This window comes from Triticum urartu, chromosome 5 (assembly GCF_003073215.2).
Source record: "Triticum urartu cultivar G1812 chromosome 5, Tu2.1, whole genome shotgun sequence".
Taxonomy (NCBI): domain Eukaryota; kingdom Viridiplantae; phylum Streptophyta; class Magnoliopsida; order Poales; family Poaceae; genus Triticum; species Triticum urartu.
Window position 1 is genome coordinate 108,437,526 of NC_053026.1, and position 19,262 is coordinate 108,456,787.

At 47.5% G+C, this 19,262-nt stretch overlaps 2 protein-coding genes and 3 non-coding genes across 5 annotated transcripts; 4 read left to right on the forward strand and 1 right to left on the reverse strand.

The window, feature by feature from the left end:
- Positions 1 to 7,007: 7,007 nt before the first annotated feature.
- On the reverse strand, positions 7,008 to 8,045 carry LOC125508082. The gene is given in 3 exon segments (XM_048672664.1): positions 7,008 to 7,523; positions 7,526 to 7,688; positions 7,805 to 8,045. Coding segments are annotated over 3 exon segments (576 nt in total). The 5' UTR covers positions 7,946 to 8,045; the 3' UTR covers positions 7,008 to 7,251.
- Positions 8,046 to 8,206: 161 nt separating this feature from the next.
- Positions 8,207 to 8,279, forward strand: TRNAR-ACG. The gene has a single exon. It is a non-coding gene; the product is annotated as a tRNA-Arg (tRNA).
- A 74-nt stretch (positions 8,280 to 8,353) lies between these two features.
- On the forward strand, positions 8,354 to 8,426 carry TRNAR-ACG. The gene has a single exon. It is a non-coding gene; the product is annotated as a tRNA-Arg (tRNA).
- A 74-nt stretch (positions 8,427 to 8,500) lies between these two features.
- On the forward strand, positions 8,501 to 8,573 carry TRNAR-ACG. Its single transcript has one exon. It is a non-coding gene; the product is annotated as a tRNA-Arg (tRNA).
- A 108-nt stretch (positions 8,574 to 8,681) lies between these two features.
- Positions 8,682 to 11,011, forward strand: LOC125508083 (mitochondrial import receptor subunit TOM5 homolog). Its single transcript, XM_048672666.1, has 2 exons — positions 8,682 to 8,879; positions 10,589 to 11,011. The coding sequence occupies exons 1-2, from the start codon at positions 8,793 to 8,795 to the stop codon at positions 10,664 to 10,666; spliced, it is 165 nt and encodes a 54-aa protein (XP_048528623.1). The 5' UTR covers positions 8,682 to 8,792; the 3' UTR covers positions 10,667 to 11,011.
- The last annotated feature ends 8,251 nt before the right edge of the window (positions 11,012 to 19,262 follow it).

Sequence of the window (19,262 nt, forward strand, 5' to 3'; positions counted from 1 at the left end):
AATGATGTATGCTCAAGGAAAACATACACAATTAAACATTGGTTGAAAGGTGCACCCGAACATGGGCTTGGGTATCATGATCAATGTTAGAATGGTGATTCCATAACCAATAGTCTAAGAATGAACTGTTGACCATTAACTTCAAAGCAATAGGGTCGCTAGAAGTTTTGAATTTCGCACGTCATAGTTCAATTGTCGGTTTTCCGGTTAGAAACGACACAGGGACCAAGATATGAACAAAGATGGAAAGAAGTATTAATATATCAAGAATTCTTAAGAGGTGGTGAAATTGTCACAACATTCTTAACATAAAGGAAGGTAACACTCCAAGGTAGAACATAACATAAGTTGGATAGGAAGGAGTTCCATAACATGAACAAGTTTGTTTTGGAGGGAAGGCAATAATGTTGTCGATAATAACACAAATCAGTGAGGGACAAGGATGTTATTTATCATTATGAATTCGATTGATATCCTGGAAGATCTCAAAATGTTGATAATGATCACGACACATTTGTCAAGAGATTCATGAAGATGTAATCGATCGGCGATGACATCAAATCAAAGGAATGATGAAGCGAACGGTTATTGGAACCACGGGTACGACACAAATTTGAAATCAAGCTTGCTGTTCAAGGCGAAATGACATGACGAGAAAGATCGACATAAGCTTAGCTCATCATCGAAAGTTGTGCTCCGGGATTAAGGACCAGGTAGTACAGTTAAAATTGGCACGATAATGATATAGCCGAGCAAGCTAGAAATGACGTGATTGAGTTCAAACTCATAAGTAATGAAGGTTACCAAGAGTTGTTTAATCGCGGTGCGGACTTGATTCAGTTATCGGTGTGTTTGAGTGTTTAATAACTCAGAGCCCGTGAAAAATTTGGAATCAGTGAGAATGTAGTACTTGATGAAGAACTCATAAGTTATGCAGTTCCGTGATAATCTCGAGATACCAGGGGGTAATACTCAACGAAAGACCAAGTAGAGGTTGGACTGGGGTATTCCTCTACAAAAGACAAGTGCTTAAACTTGCACGAGAAATGGTATTTAAAGGACAACATGGTCAAAACCACGATTGCAAAAGACCAGATCCTAGATATAAGATGAACTTATACCGAGGAATAATTAATTTAAGAGAAGCTTCCATGATAAGATCTACATCGTGTCCATGGGCATGAACACAAAGTTCAAGGTCGACTCCCACTTCTCCAATGCATGATCATTCATTCACTGCTCTTATAAAAAAATGATTTGTGTGTGAAAACCTACCTGGCGAATTACCAGAGTAAGACCTTAGAAAACTTTTTGGGCTCATAGATTAAGGAAGGCATAGGTCCAACCCATTGGGGCATCTTAGGAACATATAACACAACCATCAGGAGTAATAAACAGAAGCTCGAAAGTAGAGCATGGTTGACAAAAGGAGAGGATACAATTTACCAAAGGCATTATGTATCGGGGAAAGGAGTCACAAGGTGATTAATTATGAAGGACACTATCGGATAATAATCCAACGGTGGATATGGCGATCCACAACGGAGTTGATGTGAGTATCGGTACCCAATCAGAGGAAGAAAGAATGCAAATGCATCAATTTATAGAACATCTGAATAATTCAACGTTTAAATAACAAAGGAATTATGATTTTCAAATCAAGGGACCAGGAGCAAACGCTTTGATCAAGGATGGATAAGTTGAGTACACTTAGGGTTACAATTGATGGCAATTTGATTGGTCGAGATCCAACCCATGATTAAAATGACGTCTGAGCCGGAAAGATGAATTCTAGGATCTGATTGAGGATGCAAGCATTTGCAACATATTGAATAAATGGACTCAAAAAGGATAATGACAAAGGATGCTATGAATATTGTTGGTCATATGGAACGCATCCATAATGCAAGCATACAAGTATTTGCTGGGCAATAGCGGGCTGAGGATTACCGGAAGATCAGTTAGTATTTTCAATGTATCTTGTGAATCATATGAACAACGAGGGATGAATAAATCCTCAATAAGTGTGAGGAATTATTCTTAGGTGTAATCATGCAGGAAGAAGCTGCAAGGCAGTAGGCATAAAGGATTCTCAAAAAAATCGAGGAGCAATTCAAGGCATCTTGTAATAACAAGAGCAATGGGGACTGATTGTATGAATGGCAAGTGTAAGACGTTACCCATAAGGATATATCAGTGGTAGGGAATTGCAAGGACGGTGGGCACAAGGGTCTTGGGAAAACATCGAAGGGTATCTTCAGAACCTTCTGGTGACGCAAACGATCATCTGGAATAAGGGGCTCTCCAGGTGAAAGTACTTACGAGAACCTAGAGTCAAATTTAGTAAAATCATTTAACCCGAATAGAAGAGAGATCAGAGTCCCGGAGTAAAGATCGAGGAGTAAAAGATCCTAATACCATCCAATGGCTACGTGGGCCCGTAAGACACACAACCATGTTAGTAAAAAGTTTTGCAATGTCTAGACTCGACTTCGGCCAAGGAGTGGGGAAGGGGGATTCCTATAGGCAGTCGGCTCTGATACCAACTTGTGACGCCCCCGATTCAATCGCACACTAATCATACACGTAAACGTGTACGATCAAGATCAGGGACTCACGGGAAGATATCACAACACAACTCTACAAATAAAATAAGTCATACAAGCATCATATTACAAGCCAGGGGCCTCGAGGGCTCGAATACAAGAGCTCGATCATAGACGAGTCAGCGGAAGCAACAATATCTGAGTATAGACATAAGTAAACAAGTTTTCCTTAAGAAGGCTAGCACAAACTGGGATACAGATCAAAAGAGGCGCAGGCCTCCTGCCTGGGATCCTCCTAAACTACTCCTGGTCGTCGTCAGTGGCTTGCACGTAGTAGTAGCAGTCGTCATCAATAGTGGCATCTGACTCCTGGACTCCAACGTCTGGTCGCAGCAAATCAGGTATAGAAAGAAGGAAAAGGAGGAGCAAAGCAACCGTGAGTACTCATCCAAAGTACTCGCAAGCAAGGAGCTACACTACATATGTATGCATTGGTATCAAATGGAAAAGGGGTAACATATGTGGACTAAACTGCAGAATGCCAGAATAAGAGGGGGATAGCTAGTCATGTAGAAGACTATGCTTCTGGTAACCTCCATCTTGAAGCAGGAGAAGCGAGTAGATGGTAAGTTCACCAAGTAGCATCACATAGCATAATCCTACCCGGCGATCCTCCCCTTGTCGCCCTGTGAGAGAGCGATCACCAGTTGTATCTGGCACTTGGAAGGGTGTGTTTTATTAAGTATCCGGTTTTAGTTGTCATAAGGTCAAGGTACAACTCCAAGTCGTCTTATTACCGAAGATCATGGCTATTCGAATAGATTAACTTCCCTACATGGGTGCACCACATTTCCCATCACGCTTGATCCCCTTTGTCCGGACACACTTTCCTGGGTCATGCCCGGCCTCGAAAGATCAACACGTCGTGGCCCCACCTAGGCACAATAGAGAGGTCAGCACGCCGGTCTAAATCCTATGTGCGCAGGGGTTTGGGCCCATCGCCCATTGCACACCTGCATGTTGCGTGGGCGACCGGAGAACATACCTAGCAACCTCCATTACAAAGGAAGTTGTGTTACGCGGTCCAACCCGGCGCGCGCCGCTCAGTCACTGACGTCACGAAGGCTTCGGCTGATACCACGACATCGAGTGCCCATAACTGTTCCCGCGTAGTTGGTTAGTGCGTATAGGCCAGTAGCCAGACTCAGATCAAATATCCAGATCTCGTTAAGCGTGTTATTTTGAAGTAACCGCGAACGCCGACCAGGGCCAGGCCCACCTCTCTCCTAGGTGGTCTCCGCCTGCCCTGTCGCTCCGCCTCAAAGTAACAGTCGGGGGCCGTCGGGAACCCAGACCCACCACTACCAGTGTGGAACCACCTGCCCCTTCAACCCCCAACATCGGAATCACTTGCGGGTACTCAACGAGCCGAGCCGACTTTAGTCACAACATGTATAGTATGTATGTATAGTATATACCCGTGATCAACACCCGACGTGATCACGGCCCGATAGTATAGCATGGCAAACTGACAAGAATGTAGGGCCACTAATGATAATCTAGCATCCTATGCTAAGCATTTAGGATTGCAGGTAAGGTATCAACAGTTGTAGCAACAATGACATGCTATGCATCAGAATAGGATTAACGGAAAGCAGTAACACGCTACACTACTCTAATGCAAGCAGTAGAGGGAAGAGTAGGCGATATCTGGTGATCAGGGGGGCTTGCCTGGTTGCTCTGACAAGAGAGAGGGGTCGTCAACACCGTAGTCGTACTGGGTAGCAGCGGCGTCGGTCTCGGTGTCTAGCGAGAGAAGAGGGGGAAGAAACAATAAATATTAAGCAAACAGATGCATAGCGATGCATGGCATGACAAGTAGAGGTGCTAGGGCTACCCTAACGCGGTATGAGGTGGTACCGGTGAAGGGGGAAACATCCGGGAAAATATCACCGGTGTTTCGCGTTTTTGGACAGATAAATCGGAGGGGGAAAGTTGCGTGTTCGCTATGCTAGGGATGCGTGGCGGACGAACGGGCTGTGTATCCGGATTCGTCTCGTCGTTCTGAGCAATTTTTATGTATAAAACTTTTTCATCCGAGTTACAGATTAACTTCTATGATTTTTTAAAGATTTAAACAATTTCTGAATTTATTATTAAATCTAAAACAGAGTCATTACACCATCATGACGTCAGCGGTCAACACAGACCGTTGACTGGTCAAACAGGGCAGTGGGGCCCCTTTGTCATTAACCTAACTAATTAACAGATTTAATTTAACTGAACTAGTTCATTAGGCTAATTAAGCAAGGTTAATTAAGATAATTAATTACCTAATTTATTAATTGTTTTTATATTTATTTATTTTAAAAATCTTTTTTTGAAAAAAGGGGGTGGGGGCCCCACTGGGCAGTGGCCCAAAGGCCAAGCCACAAGGGCGGTTAGCGGGCACCGGGCGCTGGGCGCGAGCGCCCGAGTGGGTGAACCCGGGGCGCGATGGAGGTCGCCGAGGCGAGGCCGTGGCATCGGCGGGGCTCGCCGGCCGGCCGCGGCGGGCAAAGGCGGACGCAGGGCGGCGAGCGGGACTGCAGGCGGCGGCCACGGGAAGGCTGCACGAGGCGCGGCGATGGGGCGCGGCCAGCGGTCAGAGGCGGGACGGACGGCGACGTGGTCGGGCGGAGCCGGCGCGGGACAGCGGGCGCCGGCAGCAGTCTGGGTGAGCGCCAGGGGGCGGCGCAGCGTGGCACGGGCAGCAGGGGCGGCAAGAATCGGCGGCGTCTGCTAGCGTAGCGAGCAGCATCAGGCAGAGCAACACAGGCGAAAGCGGGGGTGAGGGCCGGCGCGGTGCGGCTGTGGTGTAGGTAGAGGCTCCACGGGGGCGACGACAAGCGGCGGTGGCAGCAGCAGTATGCAGAGCAGCAGCGGCAGCACAAGCCAGTGGCGGGAGGCGAGCGGGCTGCGGGCGCACGCAGCAAGCAGCAGCAGCTCGCGGGGGCACGACCAAGCGCGCAGGGGGACGGCAGCGGGCGCGGCGGAACGGGGCGCAGGCGGGGTGCGCATGCGACGGGGCTACATAGCAGCGCGGCGGACGGAGGTGCAGGCTCAGGGGAGTGGCCGCGGGCGTGCGCGGGTACTAGTGAGCAAGGCGAGCAGGGGAGCCGAGCGAGGGGGTAGGGCGACGGCCACGGCATGACGACGGCGTTCCAAGGCGGGGGTTGGGGGAAGGAAAGAGAGGGAGTAGCGCTCACCGAGCAGGCGCAAGGAGGCCCGTCGAGTAGGTTAGGAGCAGCAGAGGTGGCAGGCGGCGTCGTGGTTCGTCAGCGACCCGAGGAGGAAGAAGCTTCGATCCAGCGCTGCAGCGGTGAGGAGCTCCAACGGGTGGCACCGGTCGATGTAGAGGATGACAGTGAAGCAGACGGATGCGGTTCTAGTCGTCGGGGCACATGGTGGACGTGGTAGGGCGAGATGGCCGGCGATGCGGGCGCACGGCGACAGCAAAGAGCGGCGGTGGTGCGGATCCGGCGATGAAGACGAGGGAAAGAGGAAATGAGGAGGGGCCGATTAGGGTTTCAGCCCGGGGGAAGACATAGGCGAGGGGGAGCGGTGGATGGGCGCCACGGCATCGCCCTGTGCCGTGGCGGCCATCGCCGGCGTCCATGGTAATGTGAACAGGAGAGATGGGGAAGGAGCGTGCGTCTGGGCCAACCTGCTAGGTAGATGGGCCTTGAGGCCCAAGGTAGGGGTGCTTCTCTCATTTCTTTATGCAATTTCCTGTTCTTTCTTTTTATAGTTTTTTATCCTTTTTGTTTCTTTTATTTTTAGGTCTACAAAATATAATACTAGTCCCTAATTCAACATTAGTAATTTATGCCACTGCCACATTTAGTTTTAGAATTTAATTAAAATACTTTGCAATTATTATTATTCAAAAAGCATTTAATTAATTGTTTTAGTCCCTCTTTTAGTTATTTTAAGGCATTTAAGTACTTTATAAATATGTTGGTTCACCACCATAAGTGTTTATGGAATATTGGCCACACAATTAACATTTTAGTTTTGACATTAAGAAAACTTTAAATTTTGACTTTTATTTGAATTTAAATTTGAATCGGTTTCGAACTAACGCGAGATTAGCAACAATAACCGAGGTGACGTGGCATCGTTAACATGGGATTACTGTATCTTAATTATCCGAACGTCACAGTTGGGCTCGATCGGGAAGAGATCAATCTGACAGTATTTATCCGGACGTCATAGTTGGGCTCGATCGGGAAGAGATCAATCTAATAGTAAGTGCCTGTAAACATGGTTTAGGGCCTATATGATGAATGTTACCTTGACTTTGTATGTGTGTCATTTTCTTATACTAACTTTAGTATAAAGTTGAGTCATCTATTTTAGAACAGAGGGAATACATTTGAATACATTTGAATAGGACTAGATGTATCTTTGAGAAGAGCATTACCCGAGCACGTGCAAGCTTACTAATAAAGATACCCAAAAACTAAGACAGAAGTGCTTCCATCAGAAGTTCGACAACGCCCCTTAATACAAAAACCTGCAGTATTGCAACCGAATGGCGCATCGTATAAATATCAGCCCATCTTTACAGAAGTAGATTAACTCTACGCAAGATCATTGGTGCTAGAATCAAACGCGGCAATTGACACTCGGTCGATGCTGAAGCAAGCAGAGTTCGTCGAGATCAGCCGGAGGAGCCCTGGAGCCTGGACACGAAGCTGGACGCGGCGAGCGCGGCGGAGCCCCCGGCGACGCAGACGAGGGCGGCGACGGCCTGGAGCGCCACCTCCCAGGGGTACTGCTCGGGGACGAGGAAGACGACGGCGGGGCCGGCGGCCAGCAGCAGGAGCGCGAGGCCCTGCAGCGAGCCGGGGGTGCCAGGGTCGGTGGCGGCCGACAGCACCCCGAGCTCCTCCGCCTTGGACAGCAGCCCGAGGCGCTCGACCGCCGACAGCGCAGCCCGGCGCGCTCCGCCGCGGACAGCAGGCCCGCCTTCTCCGCCTTGGTCAGCAGCCGTAGCTTCTCCACGTTCGTCAGCAGCTTCACGGGCGCCGACCCCTTCGTCGTCGCCGGCCGCGGCGGGCCCGCGGGCTTCCCCACCGGGAACACCGTGGTAGTGCCCTGCATGCGCCACACGCGCGCGTCGGTATATTGCAAGTTCTTACACGCACGCACGCATGGAGTCTGACATGAAATAGATTGATAGCGCAAGGGATTAACGGCAGGCGCTAGCTTACCGACGATCTTTTCGTGCCGCCGGAGCTGGGCTTCGGGCCCTTGGTTGCCATGGCGGTGACACTGGGAGTAAGGCGGCTCCTCCTGCCGGACGGCCTCGCCGTGGTCGCAGCGACGGTGTTCGGCGAAAGAAGCGACGCCATTGTTGATCCACCTCTGTCCTCGCCTCGTCGATGGGATCCCTGCTCTGCTAGGTAATGGTTCAGGACTTGGCGACGTGCAAACCTTTGTCCCCTTTCGCTTCGGTGGAGTGGTGTAGCTGGTGTGTGCGGTCTCGGCTGATCCATCCAAGCAGGAGACGTGGCATCTCTCCAGCGCTACGAAATCCAACGTTGGCGACGAATGACTATTAAATCACGGAAATAATGTTTAGTAAGCTGCTAGGCGAAATGATGTCATGAAATGACTCCGTGGCCCAATGGATAAGGCGCTGGTCTACGAAACCAGAGATTCTGGGTTCGATCCCCAGCGGAGTCGTATTCATTTTTTGCTCTTTTATTATGTACGGCCCAACCAATATATAGCGACAAAGCCCAAAAACTTCATCAATTGACTCCGTGGCCCAATGGATAAGGCGCTGGTCTACGAAACCAGAGATTCTGGGTTCGATCCCCAGCGGAGTCCTATTCATTTTTTGCTCTTTTATTATGTACGGCCCAACCAATATATAGTGACAAAGCCCAAAAACTTCATCAATTGACTCCGTGGCCCAGTGGATAAGGCGCTGGTCTACGAAACCAGAGATTCTGGGTTCGATCCCCAGCGGAGTCGGATTTTCTCCTTTTTTTTCCCCTTCCTCCTTTTTCTCTTTTTTTTATCTTTTTGCAGGGGAGTCGCAACACAAAATTCGAGTGCAAAGCCCAACAGACCGATATAGAGAAGAAGTGGGCTCCTTAACATAACACGTAACCGGCCGCCGCGCGAAGAAGAAAAAAACCCTAACCAGATAGAACTCGTCGGAGGGAGCGGGAGGAGATCCAAAGGGCGGACATGGCGGCGGCGAAGGCGGCGTTGGAGAAGATGAGGGCGTTCTGGGACTCGCAGTGCAACAACGAGGAGAACTGGGCGGTCAACTATGTCAGCCCCTCTCCCTCCTCTCCCTTCGATCTAGTTATTTATGCGTCGCCTACTTATTAATTACCCTGTTCTTGCTTCCCGCAAAAAGAAAAACCTGTTCTTGCGTCATTGCTGAGATATGGGATTACTAGTATGGTAGTCTGTTTTGCTAACTGATACGGGTGAGAGATTCGGTTTAGAATTTGGATGGTTAGGTTGTTCGCCGCCCTTTTGATGTGTAGTATATGACCCAGGAACTTGCTAGCACATTGTGAAGCCATGTGTGGTTCTGTTATGTTGTGCTTCAACAGCTTTGCTTGTGAATTGTGATGCTGCTGCTCAAGGCTTGGGGCACAATTAGGGCATGGAAAAAAGCCAATGAAGTTGATTTAGGCATTCTGACTCTGTACCGCTAAGACGCTTCGCTTGCTAATGCTATCGATTTAGACTTCTGTACTTGCCTATCTGCAAGATGAGACTATAATGTGGCGTTGGTTGTCGGTACTGTCTTGTGGCGTTTGTGACGTACTAGTAAATTCATATAACTTCTAACTTGCTACGTCCGCTTGCTAATGCCATCGGTTTAGCCTTCTGTACTTGGCTATCTGCAAGATGAGACTATAATGTGGCGTTAGTCGTCAGTACTGACTTGTGGCGTTTGTTACGTACTAGTAAATTCATATAACTTCTAACTTTCTAGGTTCTGCACAACTATGGCTGTGTCTAGATCCACTGGTCAGTCAATCTAGGTTGACAACCTTAGTTCCTTTGCTGGCGAATTGCTTACTTTAGTTACTTACCCTCAGAAAAAAAGTTGGTTAATGGTTAGATTATGCCTGGCGTGATCTTGTGGATCTTCTAAATTTCTGCCTGAGAACCGACGTTTTTCTGTTGGTGAATCCCAAACTTTAAGTTATGCTTGACATTGAAGTTTTGCTGTTGGTTAATGGATATTCTGATGTATTTTGAGTTATGTCTGGTAGTTGATCCTTTATATTTTATTGTCCCATGTGTTATTTTTTGACTAAAAGAGGGACCTTCATGTTTATTGAGGTGCAAAAGGATTTGAATTTGTGCTCCCCTTGTGTTCTGCTATGTGATCCTCTCAAGGTTCCACACTATGATCGCAATTCATAGGATATATGTAGGATCTAGGACAACAAATCATGGGATTTTAAAGAATTGGTAGTATTAGTCAGTCGAACCTTGTTTCCTTCGCTGATGAATCGCTTACTTTAGTTACTTATGAATCACTTACTTTAGTTACTTATCCTTACAATTTTGGTAAACCATGCCTGGCAATGATCCTGTGGATCTTTTAATTTTCTGCCTGAGATGTTTGAAATCTCTGCCTGAAAACCAATATTTTTTATTGTTGGATTCCTAACTTTTAAGTTATGCTTGACATTGAAACTTTGCAATGGTGGATCCTATCTCTGAATTTGTCGTCTGACAGCTGAACATTTGTATTTTTTTCTCCTATGTGTTCTTTCTGGCCATAAAGTGGAACCCCCAGTTGTGGTGAGGCGCAAAATGATTTGAAATTGTTCCTACATGTTATCTCTTGGTACTACTTGAGTACTGTAATTGGGCTGGGCTGTTATTGGGTTAAGGAATACTAGATTAACTGCTTGCAGTTTATAGTGATATTGTACCATTGTTGTTTAGGACAATATCTCCTGTTGGTACAAAAACCTCTTACTACTGTTTTTTTATTTGTTCATTTACAGAAGGTGCTAAAGGCTGCTGGTATATTTGCTGGATCCGTCTTCCTGATGCACAACTTTGGCCATAATATGGTCATCTAAACGGGACTAGATAGGGCAATAATGGGCATTCAATGGTGTGGTGTTGCACTGCCTTTTTCGTTTTCTCATCAACATGGTCATCGCACATGTTCTTAGTGTGGATTAAGGAGTGAAACTGTTGTTCTTAGACATTGGTTGGTAATAATGGCAGCCAAAATAGTACTTTATATGTATTACTCTATCAGGTGTTCTCATGCTTTGTGAATTATCAGGCAAGTCGTCGCAAACTTGTTGGGGATCCCTTTTTGTTAGGTCTTCTTGAACTTTGTCCTCCAGTTCATGCAGTGAATTAAGCCGGTGATACTATATTGCTGTGAATATTTACATCTTCCTGATTTCTGGTGATTGTTGCTGTTAGAGTAAAGCTCTGAATGCTATTCTCTCATCCGGAACACAGCTAACCGCAGGGGTGTTTCACAAGCAGATGCAAAAATTCTCAAAGTATCTAGGATGGAGAAATCTGCAAGCTGATCTTATGCATCTGATCACCAAGATTTCATGTATTTGCTCTGTGCTGACAACAGGATAGTGTAAGCTATCTTTGAATAGTTTGAATTGTTTACCACATGTGTCACGTGGTACATGATAGTGTGAGCTAGGGCACACCTTGCGTTTGTTTATTTGGTCAAAATGAGCGTGATTTGCGAGATCACTCAAGAATTGAGAGTAGGCTGTGAGAGATTATGACCGGACTTGCTACTAGATGCGACTATGTTACAGCACCAATTGTTTTGTTTGTGTGTGGCTGATAGGTGGCCCCTAAAATTGTAGGGGAACGTTTAAATCGGGTAACCGATCTCAGCGCTCGGTCGATCACCTCCTTCTCTTCTCCATTTCCCTATGTCTGCACGCGCCACTCAACTCGTCCGCTGACCATCGACCTGCGCTAAACCCAACCACATGGCCTGAAAAGGGCAGATGCTATGCTGTGAGCTAGTGACGGAAGGGCAGTGTTGCAAGCCACGGAGTCAGAGCGGACGGTGCTGCGAGCGGCAACGGTGTTGTTGTGAGCAGAGGTACTCGTCACTGCAAAGGCCAGTGGCTATTGCTGCGGAGTCGAGTCGGTGCATTGAGCTCGGCAATGGGCGGTGCTACGACTCAGGCATGTCTTCGTTCGGTGACTCGCGGTGCTACGACTCACATCGCGTGCTGTTGTGTGTCAAACGACAATGGTGTGACGAGCTGCGAGCTCGGCAACGGCTGGTGGTACGATCGTCGCCAGCGGAGACCTGTGTGTCTGTGCTGCAACCGAAGACGCGATGTGCTACGAGGCGGGTGGTGGTGCTTGTCAGCAGGGGCGGCTGGGCTGCCCCGGGCCTCCTTTGTATATTGTAGCAACTGCTACGGTACTATGCTATAATAAACAAGGGATTTGGGCCTCATGACTCTTTTTTCAATTTTAGTTCTTGGCTAGCAAGTCATATGACACTCTACACATGCAATTTTAGAGTCTAGGCAGCGAAAAGTAGATACATTGCAAGTAATAGTAATGTAGCATCCATGTGCTGCTGCTGCTGATGTGTTCCTCTCTTGTTGATATGATATTCACATGTGTACAGAGATGGATAAATGAATTCAGAGGGGAGAGAAGACTAGATATTTTTGTGCCCGTGTGTGTAGTATATTTGACTGAGCTGAGCAGAATGTTGCTTGTAGCTATAGCTATGAAATACCCTCTGTCCGAAATTATTTGTTTGAAATTACTTGTCTTAGATACATCAGTATCAAGACAAATTTTATCTTCTTGCTAGCTTCATCTTCTTTTTCGTTACCTTCCATAATAGACCTTTTGACAAGAGTATAGTGGCATGTTCGATTCATAGTCACAAGTTGTTAGATGTTCCAGACCAGTAAGGGCAACTCTAACCGATCCCTTATCCTGCAGTAAGGGAGTATATTTGGGTTTTTTTTCTCTTCTAAACACACCTAGCCAAGCCCTAATAAACCGTTAGTGGAGTAAAAAATTTACTCCATCCCCAATGCTCTCTTTATATTTACTCCGGAGCTCGGCGGCTGAGTAAAAAATCCCCACTCTCTCTTCCTCTCCCTCGCCTACTCTTCTCCCCCTCGCCCGCCGCCGGCAAGACCCCCGCCCCAATTCACCGCCCTTCTTCCTCTAGATAGCCGAACGTGGTGGCCGCGGATCCCCTCCGCCGATCCGCACCGCCACGCCCGCGGGCCGTCGTTTGCGGGCGCTTCCTCAAGTCGCCGCCGCTCGGCCGATCCGCCCGCCGCCGCGCCCCCACGCGTTTTGCGGACTTCCCCGACCTCCCTCCACCGCGGTCGCCGTCGAAGACCTACCTGGGCGTTCGGCAGCGGTCGTGGGGGATGTGGGTGGCCAAAATCACCGTCTGTGAGACCCACAAGCCGAAGTGGATCGGCTCCTTCCACACCGCTGAGCTCGCGGCCATGGAATACACCGGTGGCAGGTCCGGGTCCACGGCAGCGACGCGAGGCTGAACTTTGTTGGGGAACGTAGCAAAATTTTAAAATTTTCTACGCATCACCAAGATCAATCTATGGAGTCATCTAGCAACGAGGGAGAAGGGAGTGCATCTACATACCCTTGTAGATCGCGAGCGAAAGCGTTCAAGAGAACGGGGTTGATGGAGTCGTACTCGTCGTGATCCAAATCACCGATGACCTAGCGCCGAACGGACGGCACCTCCGCGTTCAACACACGTACGGTTGGGAAGACGTCTCCTCCAACTTGATCCAGCAAGGGGGAAGGAGAGGTTGATGGAGATCCAGCAGCACGACGGCGTGGTGGTGGAAGCAACGGTGATCTCGCAGGGCTTCGCCAAGCTCAGGGAGAGGGAGAAGTGTCACGAGAGGGAGAGGGAGGCGCCAGGGGCTAGGGTGCGGCTGCCCTCCCTCCCCCCCACTATATATAGGACCCCTAGGGGGGCGCCGGCCCTAGGAGATGCAATCTCCAAGGGGGGCGGCGGCCAAGGGGGGTGGAGTGCCCCCCAAGCCAAGTGGGGCGCCCCCACCCCTAGGGTTTCCAACCCTAGGCACAGGGGGAGGCCCATGGGGGGCGCACCAGCCCACTAGGGGCTGGTTCCTCTCCCACTTCAGCCCATGGGGCCCTCCGGGATAGGTGGCCCCACCCGGTGAACCCCCGGGACCCTTCCGGCGGTCCCGGTACAATACTGATTACCCCCGAAACTTTCCGGATGGCCGAAACTTGACTTCCTATATATAAATCTTCACCTCCGGACCATTCCGGAACTCCTCATGACGTCCGGGATCTCATTCGGGACTCCGAACAACTTTCGGGTTACCGTATACTAATATCTCAACAACCCTAGCGTCATCGAACCTTAAGTGTGTAGACCCTACGGGTTCGGGAGACACGCAGACATGACCGAGAAGACTCTCCGGTCAATAACCAACAGCGGGATCTAGATACCCATGTTGGCTCCCACATGATCCTCGATGATCTCATTGGATGAACCACGATGTCGAGGATTCAATCAATCCCGTATACAATTCCCTTTGTCAATCGGTACGTTACTTGCCCGAGACTCGATCGTCGGTATCCCAATACCTCGTTCAATCTCGTTACCGGCAAGTCACTTTACTCGTACCGTAATGCATGATCTCGTGATCAACCACTTGGTCACATTGAGCTCATTATGATGATGCATTACCGAGTGGGCCCAAGAGATACCTCTCCGTCATACGGAGTGGAAAAATCTCAGTCTCGATTCGTGCCAACCCAACAGACACTTTCGGAGATACCCGTAGTGCACCTTTATAGTCACCCAGTTACGTTGTGACGTTTGGTACACCCAAAGCACTCCTACGGTATCCGGGAGTTGCACAATCTCATGGTCTAAGGAAATGATACTTGACATTTGGAAAAGCTCTAGCAAACGAACTACACGATCTTTAAGCTATGCTTAGGATTGGGTCTTGTCCATCACATCATTCTCCTAATGATGTGATCCCGTTATCAATAACATCCAATGTCCATAGTCAAGAAACCATGACTATCTTTTGATCAACGAGCTAGTCAACTAGAGGCTCACTAGGGACGTGTTGTGGTCTATGTATTCACACATGTATTACGATTTCCGGATAACACAATTATAGCATGAACAATAGACAATTATCATGAACAAGGAAATATAATAATAAACATTTTATTATTGCCTCTAGGGCATATTTCCAACAGTCTCCCACTTGCACTAGAGTCAATAATCTAGTTACATTGTGATGAATCGAACACCCATGCAGTTCTAGTGTTGATCATGTTTTGCTCTAGGGAGAGGTTTAGTCAACGGATCTGCCACATTCAGTTCTGTATGTACTTTACAAATATCTATGTCTCCATTTTGAACACTTTCACGAATGGAGTTGAAGCGACGCTTGATATGCCTAGTCTTCCTGTGAAACCTGGGCTCCTTGGCAAGGACAATAGCTCCAGTATTGTCACAGAAGAGAGTCATCGGGCCCGACGCATTGGGTATGACTCCTAGGTCGGTAATGAACTCCTTCACCCAGGTTGCTTCTTGTGCTGCCTCCGAGGCTGTCATGTACTCCGCTTCACATGTAGATCCCGCCACAATGCTTTGCTTGCAACTGCACCAGCTTACTGCCCCACCATTCGAAATATACACGTATCCGGTTTGTGACTTAGAGTCATCCAGATCTGTGTCGAAGCTAGCATCGACGTAACCCTTTACGACGAGCTCTTCGTCACCTCCATAAACGAGAAACATATCCTTAGTCCTCTTCAGGTACTTCAGGATATTCTTGACCGCTGTCCAGTGTTCCATGCCGGGATTACTTTGGTACCTTCCTACCAAACTTACGGCAAGGTTTACATCAGGTCTAGTACACAGCATAGCATACATGATAGACCATATGGCCGAGGCATAGGGGACGACACTCATCTTTTCTCTATCTTCTGCCGTGGTCGGGTATTGAGCCGTGCTCAATCTCCTACCTTGCAATACAGGCAAGAACCCCTTCTTTGACTGATCCATATTGAACTTCTTCAATATCTTGTCAAGGTACGTACTCTGTGAAAGACCAATGAGGCGTCTCGATCTATCTCTATAGATCTTGATGCCTAATATGTAAGCAGCTTCTCCAAGATCCTTCATTGAAAAACACTTGTTCAAGTAGGCCTTTATGCTTTCCAAGAATTCTATATCATTCCCCATCAACAGTATGTCATCCACATACAATATGAGAAATGCTAGAGAGCTCCCACTCACTTTCTTATAAATGCAGGCTTCTCCATAAGTCTGCATAAACCCAAACGCTTTGATCATCTCATCAAAACGAATGTTCCAACTCTAAGATGCTTGCACCAGCCCATAGATCGAGCGTTGGAGCTTGCACACCTTGTCGGCATTCTTAGGATCGACAAAACCTTCCGGCTGCATCATATACAATTCTTCCTTAAGGAAACCATTAGGGAATGCCGTTTTGACGTCCATTTGCCATATCTCATAATCATAGAATGCGGCAATTGCTAACATGATTCGGACGGACTTCAGCTTCGCTACGGGTGAGAAAGTCTCATCGTAGTCAACCCCTTGAACTTGTCGATAACCCTTAGCGACAAGCCGAGCTTTATACTCCCTCTGTTCCTAAATACTTGTCTTTCTAGTCATTTCAACAAGTGACTACATACGGAGCAAAATGAGTGAATCTACACTCTAAAATATGTCTACATACATCCGTATGTAGTAGTCATTTGAAATGTCTAGAAAGACAAATATTTAGGAACGGAGGGAGTAGATGGTTACATTACCATCGGCGTCTGTCTTCTTCCTAAAGATCCATTTATTTTCTATGGCTCGCCGATCATCGGGCAAGTCAGTCAAAGTCCATACTTCGTTTTCATACATGGATCCTATCTCGGATTTCATGGCTTCCAGCCATTTGTCGGAATCCGGGCCCGCCATCGCTTCTTCATAGTTCGAAGGTTCACCATTATCTAACAACATGATTTCCAGGACAGGGTTGCCATACCACTCTGGTGCGGAACGTGTCCTTGTGGACCTACGAAGTTTAGTAGCAACTTGATCTGAAGTTTCATGATCATCATCATTAACTTCCTCTCTAGTCGGTGCAGGCACCTCAGGAACATTTTCTTGAGCTGCGCCACTTACCGGTTCAAGAGGTAATACTTCATCGAGTTCTACTTTCCTCCCACTTACTTCTTTCAAGAGAAACTCTTTCTCTAGAAAGGATCCATTCTTGGCAACAAAGATCTTGCCTTCGGATCTGAGGTAGAAGGTATACCCAATAGTTTCTTTAGGGTATCCTATGAAGACGCATTTTTCCGACTTGGGTTCGAGCTTTTCAGGTTGAAGTTTCTTGACATAAGCATCGCATCCCCAAACTTTTAGAAACGATAGCTTAGGTTTCTTCCCAAACCATAATTCATACGGTGTCGTCTCAACGGATTTCGACGGAGTCCTATTTAAAGTGAATGCGGCAGTCTCTAAAGCATAGCCCCAAAATGATAGCGGTAGATCGGTAAGAGACATCATAGATCGCACCATATCCAATAGAGTGCGATTACGATGTTCGGACACACCATTACGCTGAGGTGTTCCAGGCGGCGTGATTTGTGAAACTATTCCACATTTCCTTAAGTGCGTGCCAAATTCGTGACTCAAGTATTCTCCCCCACGATCTGATCGCAAGAACTTGATTTTTCTGTCACGTTGATTCTCAACCTCACTCTGAAATTCCTTGAACTTTTCAAAGGTCTCAGACTTGTGTTTCACTAAGTAGACATACCCATATCTACTTAAGTCAGGGTGAGAACATAACGATAGCCACCGCGAGCCTCAACACTCATTGGACCGCACACATTAGTATGTATGATTTCCAACAAGTTGGCTACTCGCTCCATTGTTCCTGAGAACGGAGTCTTGGTCATTTTACCCATGAGGCATGATTCGCACGTGTCAAATGATTCGTAATCAAGAGACTCCAAAAGTCCATCTGCATGGAGCTTCTTCATGCGTTTGACACCTATGTGACCAAGGCGGCAGTGCCACAAGTATGTGGGACTATCATTATCAACCTTACATCTTTTGGTATTCACACTATGAATATGTGTAACATTACGCTCGAGATTCATTAAGAATAAACCATTCACCAGCGGAGCATGACCATAAAACATATCTCTCATATAAATAGAACAACCATTATTCTCGGATTTAAATGAGTAGCCATCTCGTATTAAACGAGATCCTGATACAATGTTCATGCTCAAAGCTGGCACTAAATAACAATTATTGAGGTTTAAAACTAATCCCGTAGGTAAATGTAGAGGTAGCGTGCCGACGGCGATCACATCGACCTTGGAACCATTCCCGACGCGCATCGTCACCTCGTCCTTCGCCAGTCTCCGCTTATTCCGCAGCTCTTGCTTTGGGTTACAAATGTGAGCAGCCGCACCGGTATCAAATACCCAGGAGCTACTACGAGTACTGGTAAGGTACACATCAATTACATGTATATCACATATACCTTTAGTGTTGCTGGCCTTCTTGTCCGCTAAGTATTTGGGGCAGTTCCGCTTCCAGTGACCACTTCCCTTGCAATAAAAGCACTCAGTCTCGGGCTTGGGTCCATTCTTTGGCTTCTTCCCGGCAGCTTGCTTACCGGGCGCGGCAACTCCCTTGTCGTCCTTCTTGAAGTTCTTTTTACCCTTGCCTTTCTTGAACTTAGTGGTTTTATTCACCATCAACACTTGATGTTCCTTTTTGATTTCCACCTCCGCTGATTTCAGCATTGAATATACCTCAGGAATGGTCTTTTCCATCCCCTGCATGTTGAAGTTCATCACAAAGCTCTTGTAGCTCGGTGGAAGCGACTGAAGGATTTTGTCAATGACCGCGTCATCCGGGAGATTAACTCCCAGCTGGGTCAAGCGGTTATGCAACCCAGACATTTTGAGTATATGCTCACTGACAGAACTGTTTTCCTCCATCTTACAACTGAAGAACTTGTCGGAGACTTCATATCTCTCGACCCGGGCATGAGCTTGGAAAACCATTTTCAGCTCTTCGAACATCTCATATGCTCAGTGTCTCTCAAAACGCTTTTGGAGCCCCGGTTCTAAGCTGTAAAGCATGCCGCACTGAACGAGGGAGTAATCATCAGCACGTGACTGCCAAGCGTTCATAACGTCTTGGTTCTCTGGGATGGGTGCGTCACCTAGCGGTGCTTCTAGGACATAATCTTTTTTGGCAGCTATGAGGATGATCCTCAGGTTCCGGACCCAGTCCGTATAGTTGCTGCCATCATCTTTCAGCTTGGTTTTCTCTAGGAACGCGTTGAAGTTGAGGACAACGTGGGCCATTTGATCTACAAGACATATTGTAAAGATTTTAGACTAAGTTCATGATAATTAAGTTCATCTAATCAAATTATTCAATGAACTCCCACTCAGATAGACATCCCTCTAGTCATCTAAGTGAAAACATGATCCGAGTCAACTAGGCCGTGTCCGATCATCACGTGAGACGAACTAGTTAACATCAGTGAACATCTTCATGCTGATCGTATCTTCTATACAACTCATGCTCGACCTTTCGGTCTTCCGTGTTCCGAGGCC

What these genes read in the sequence shown, in the direction of transcription:
- LOC125508083 (XM_048672666.1), top strand. Translation starts at nt 8,793, where the DNA reads ATGGCGGCGGCGAAGGCGGCGTTGGAGAAGATGAGGGCGTTCTGGGAC. An exon ending in AGAACTGGGCGGTCAACTAT is followed by an intron (nt 8,880 to 10,588) that starts GTCAGCCCCTCT and finishes GTTCATTTACAG; the next exon opens with AAGGTGCTAAAGGCTGCTGG.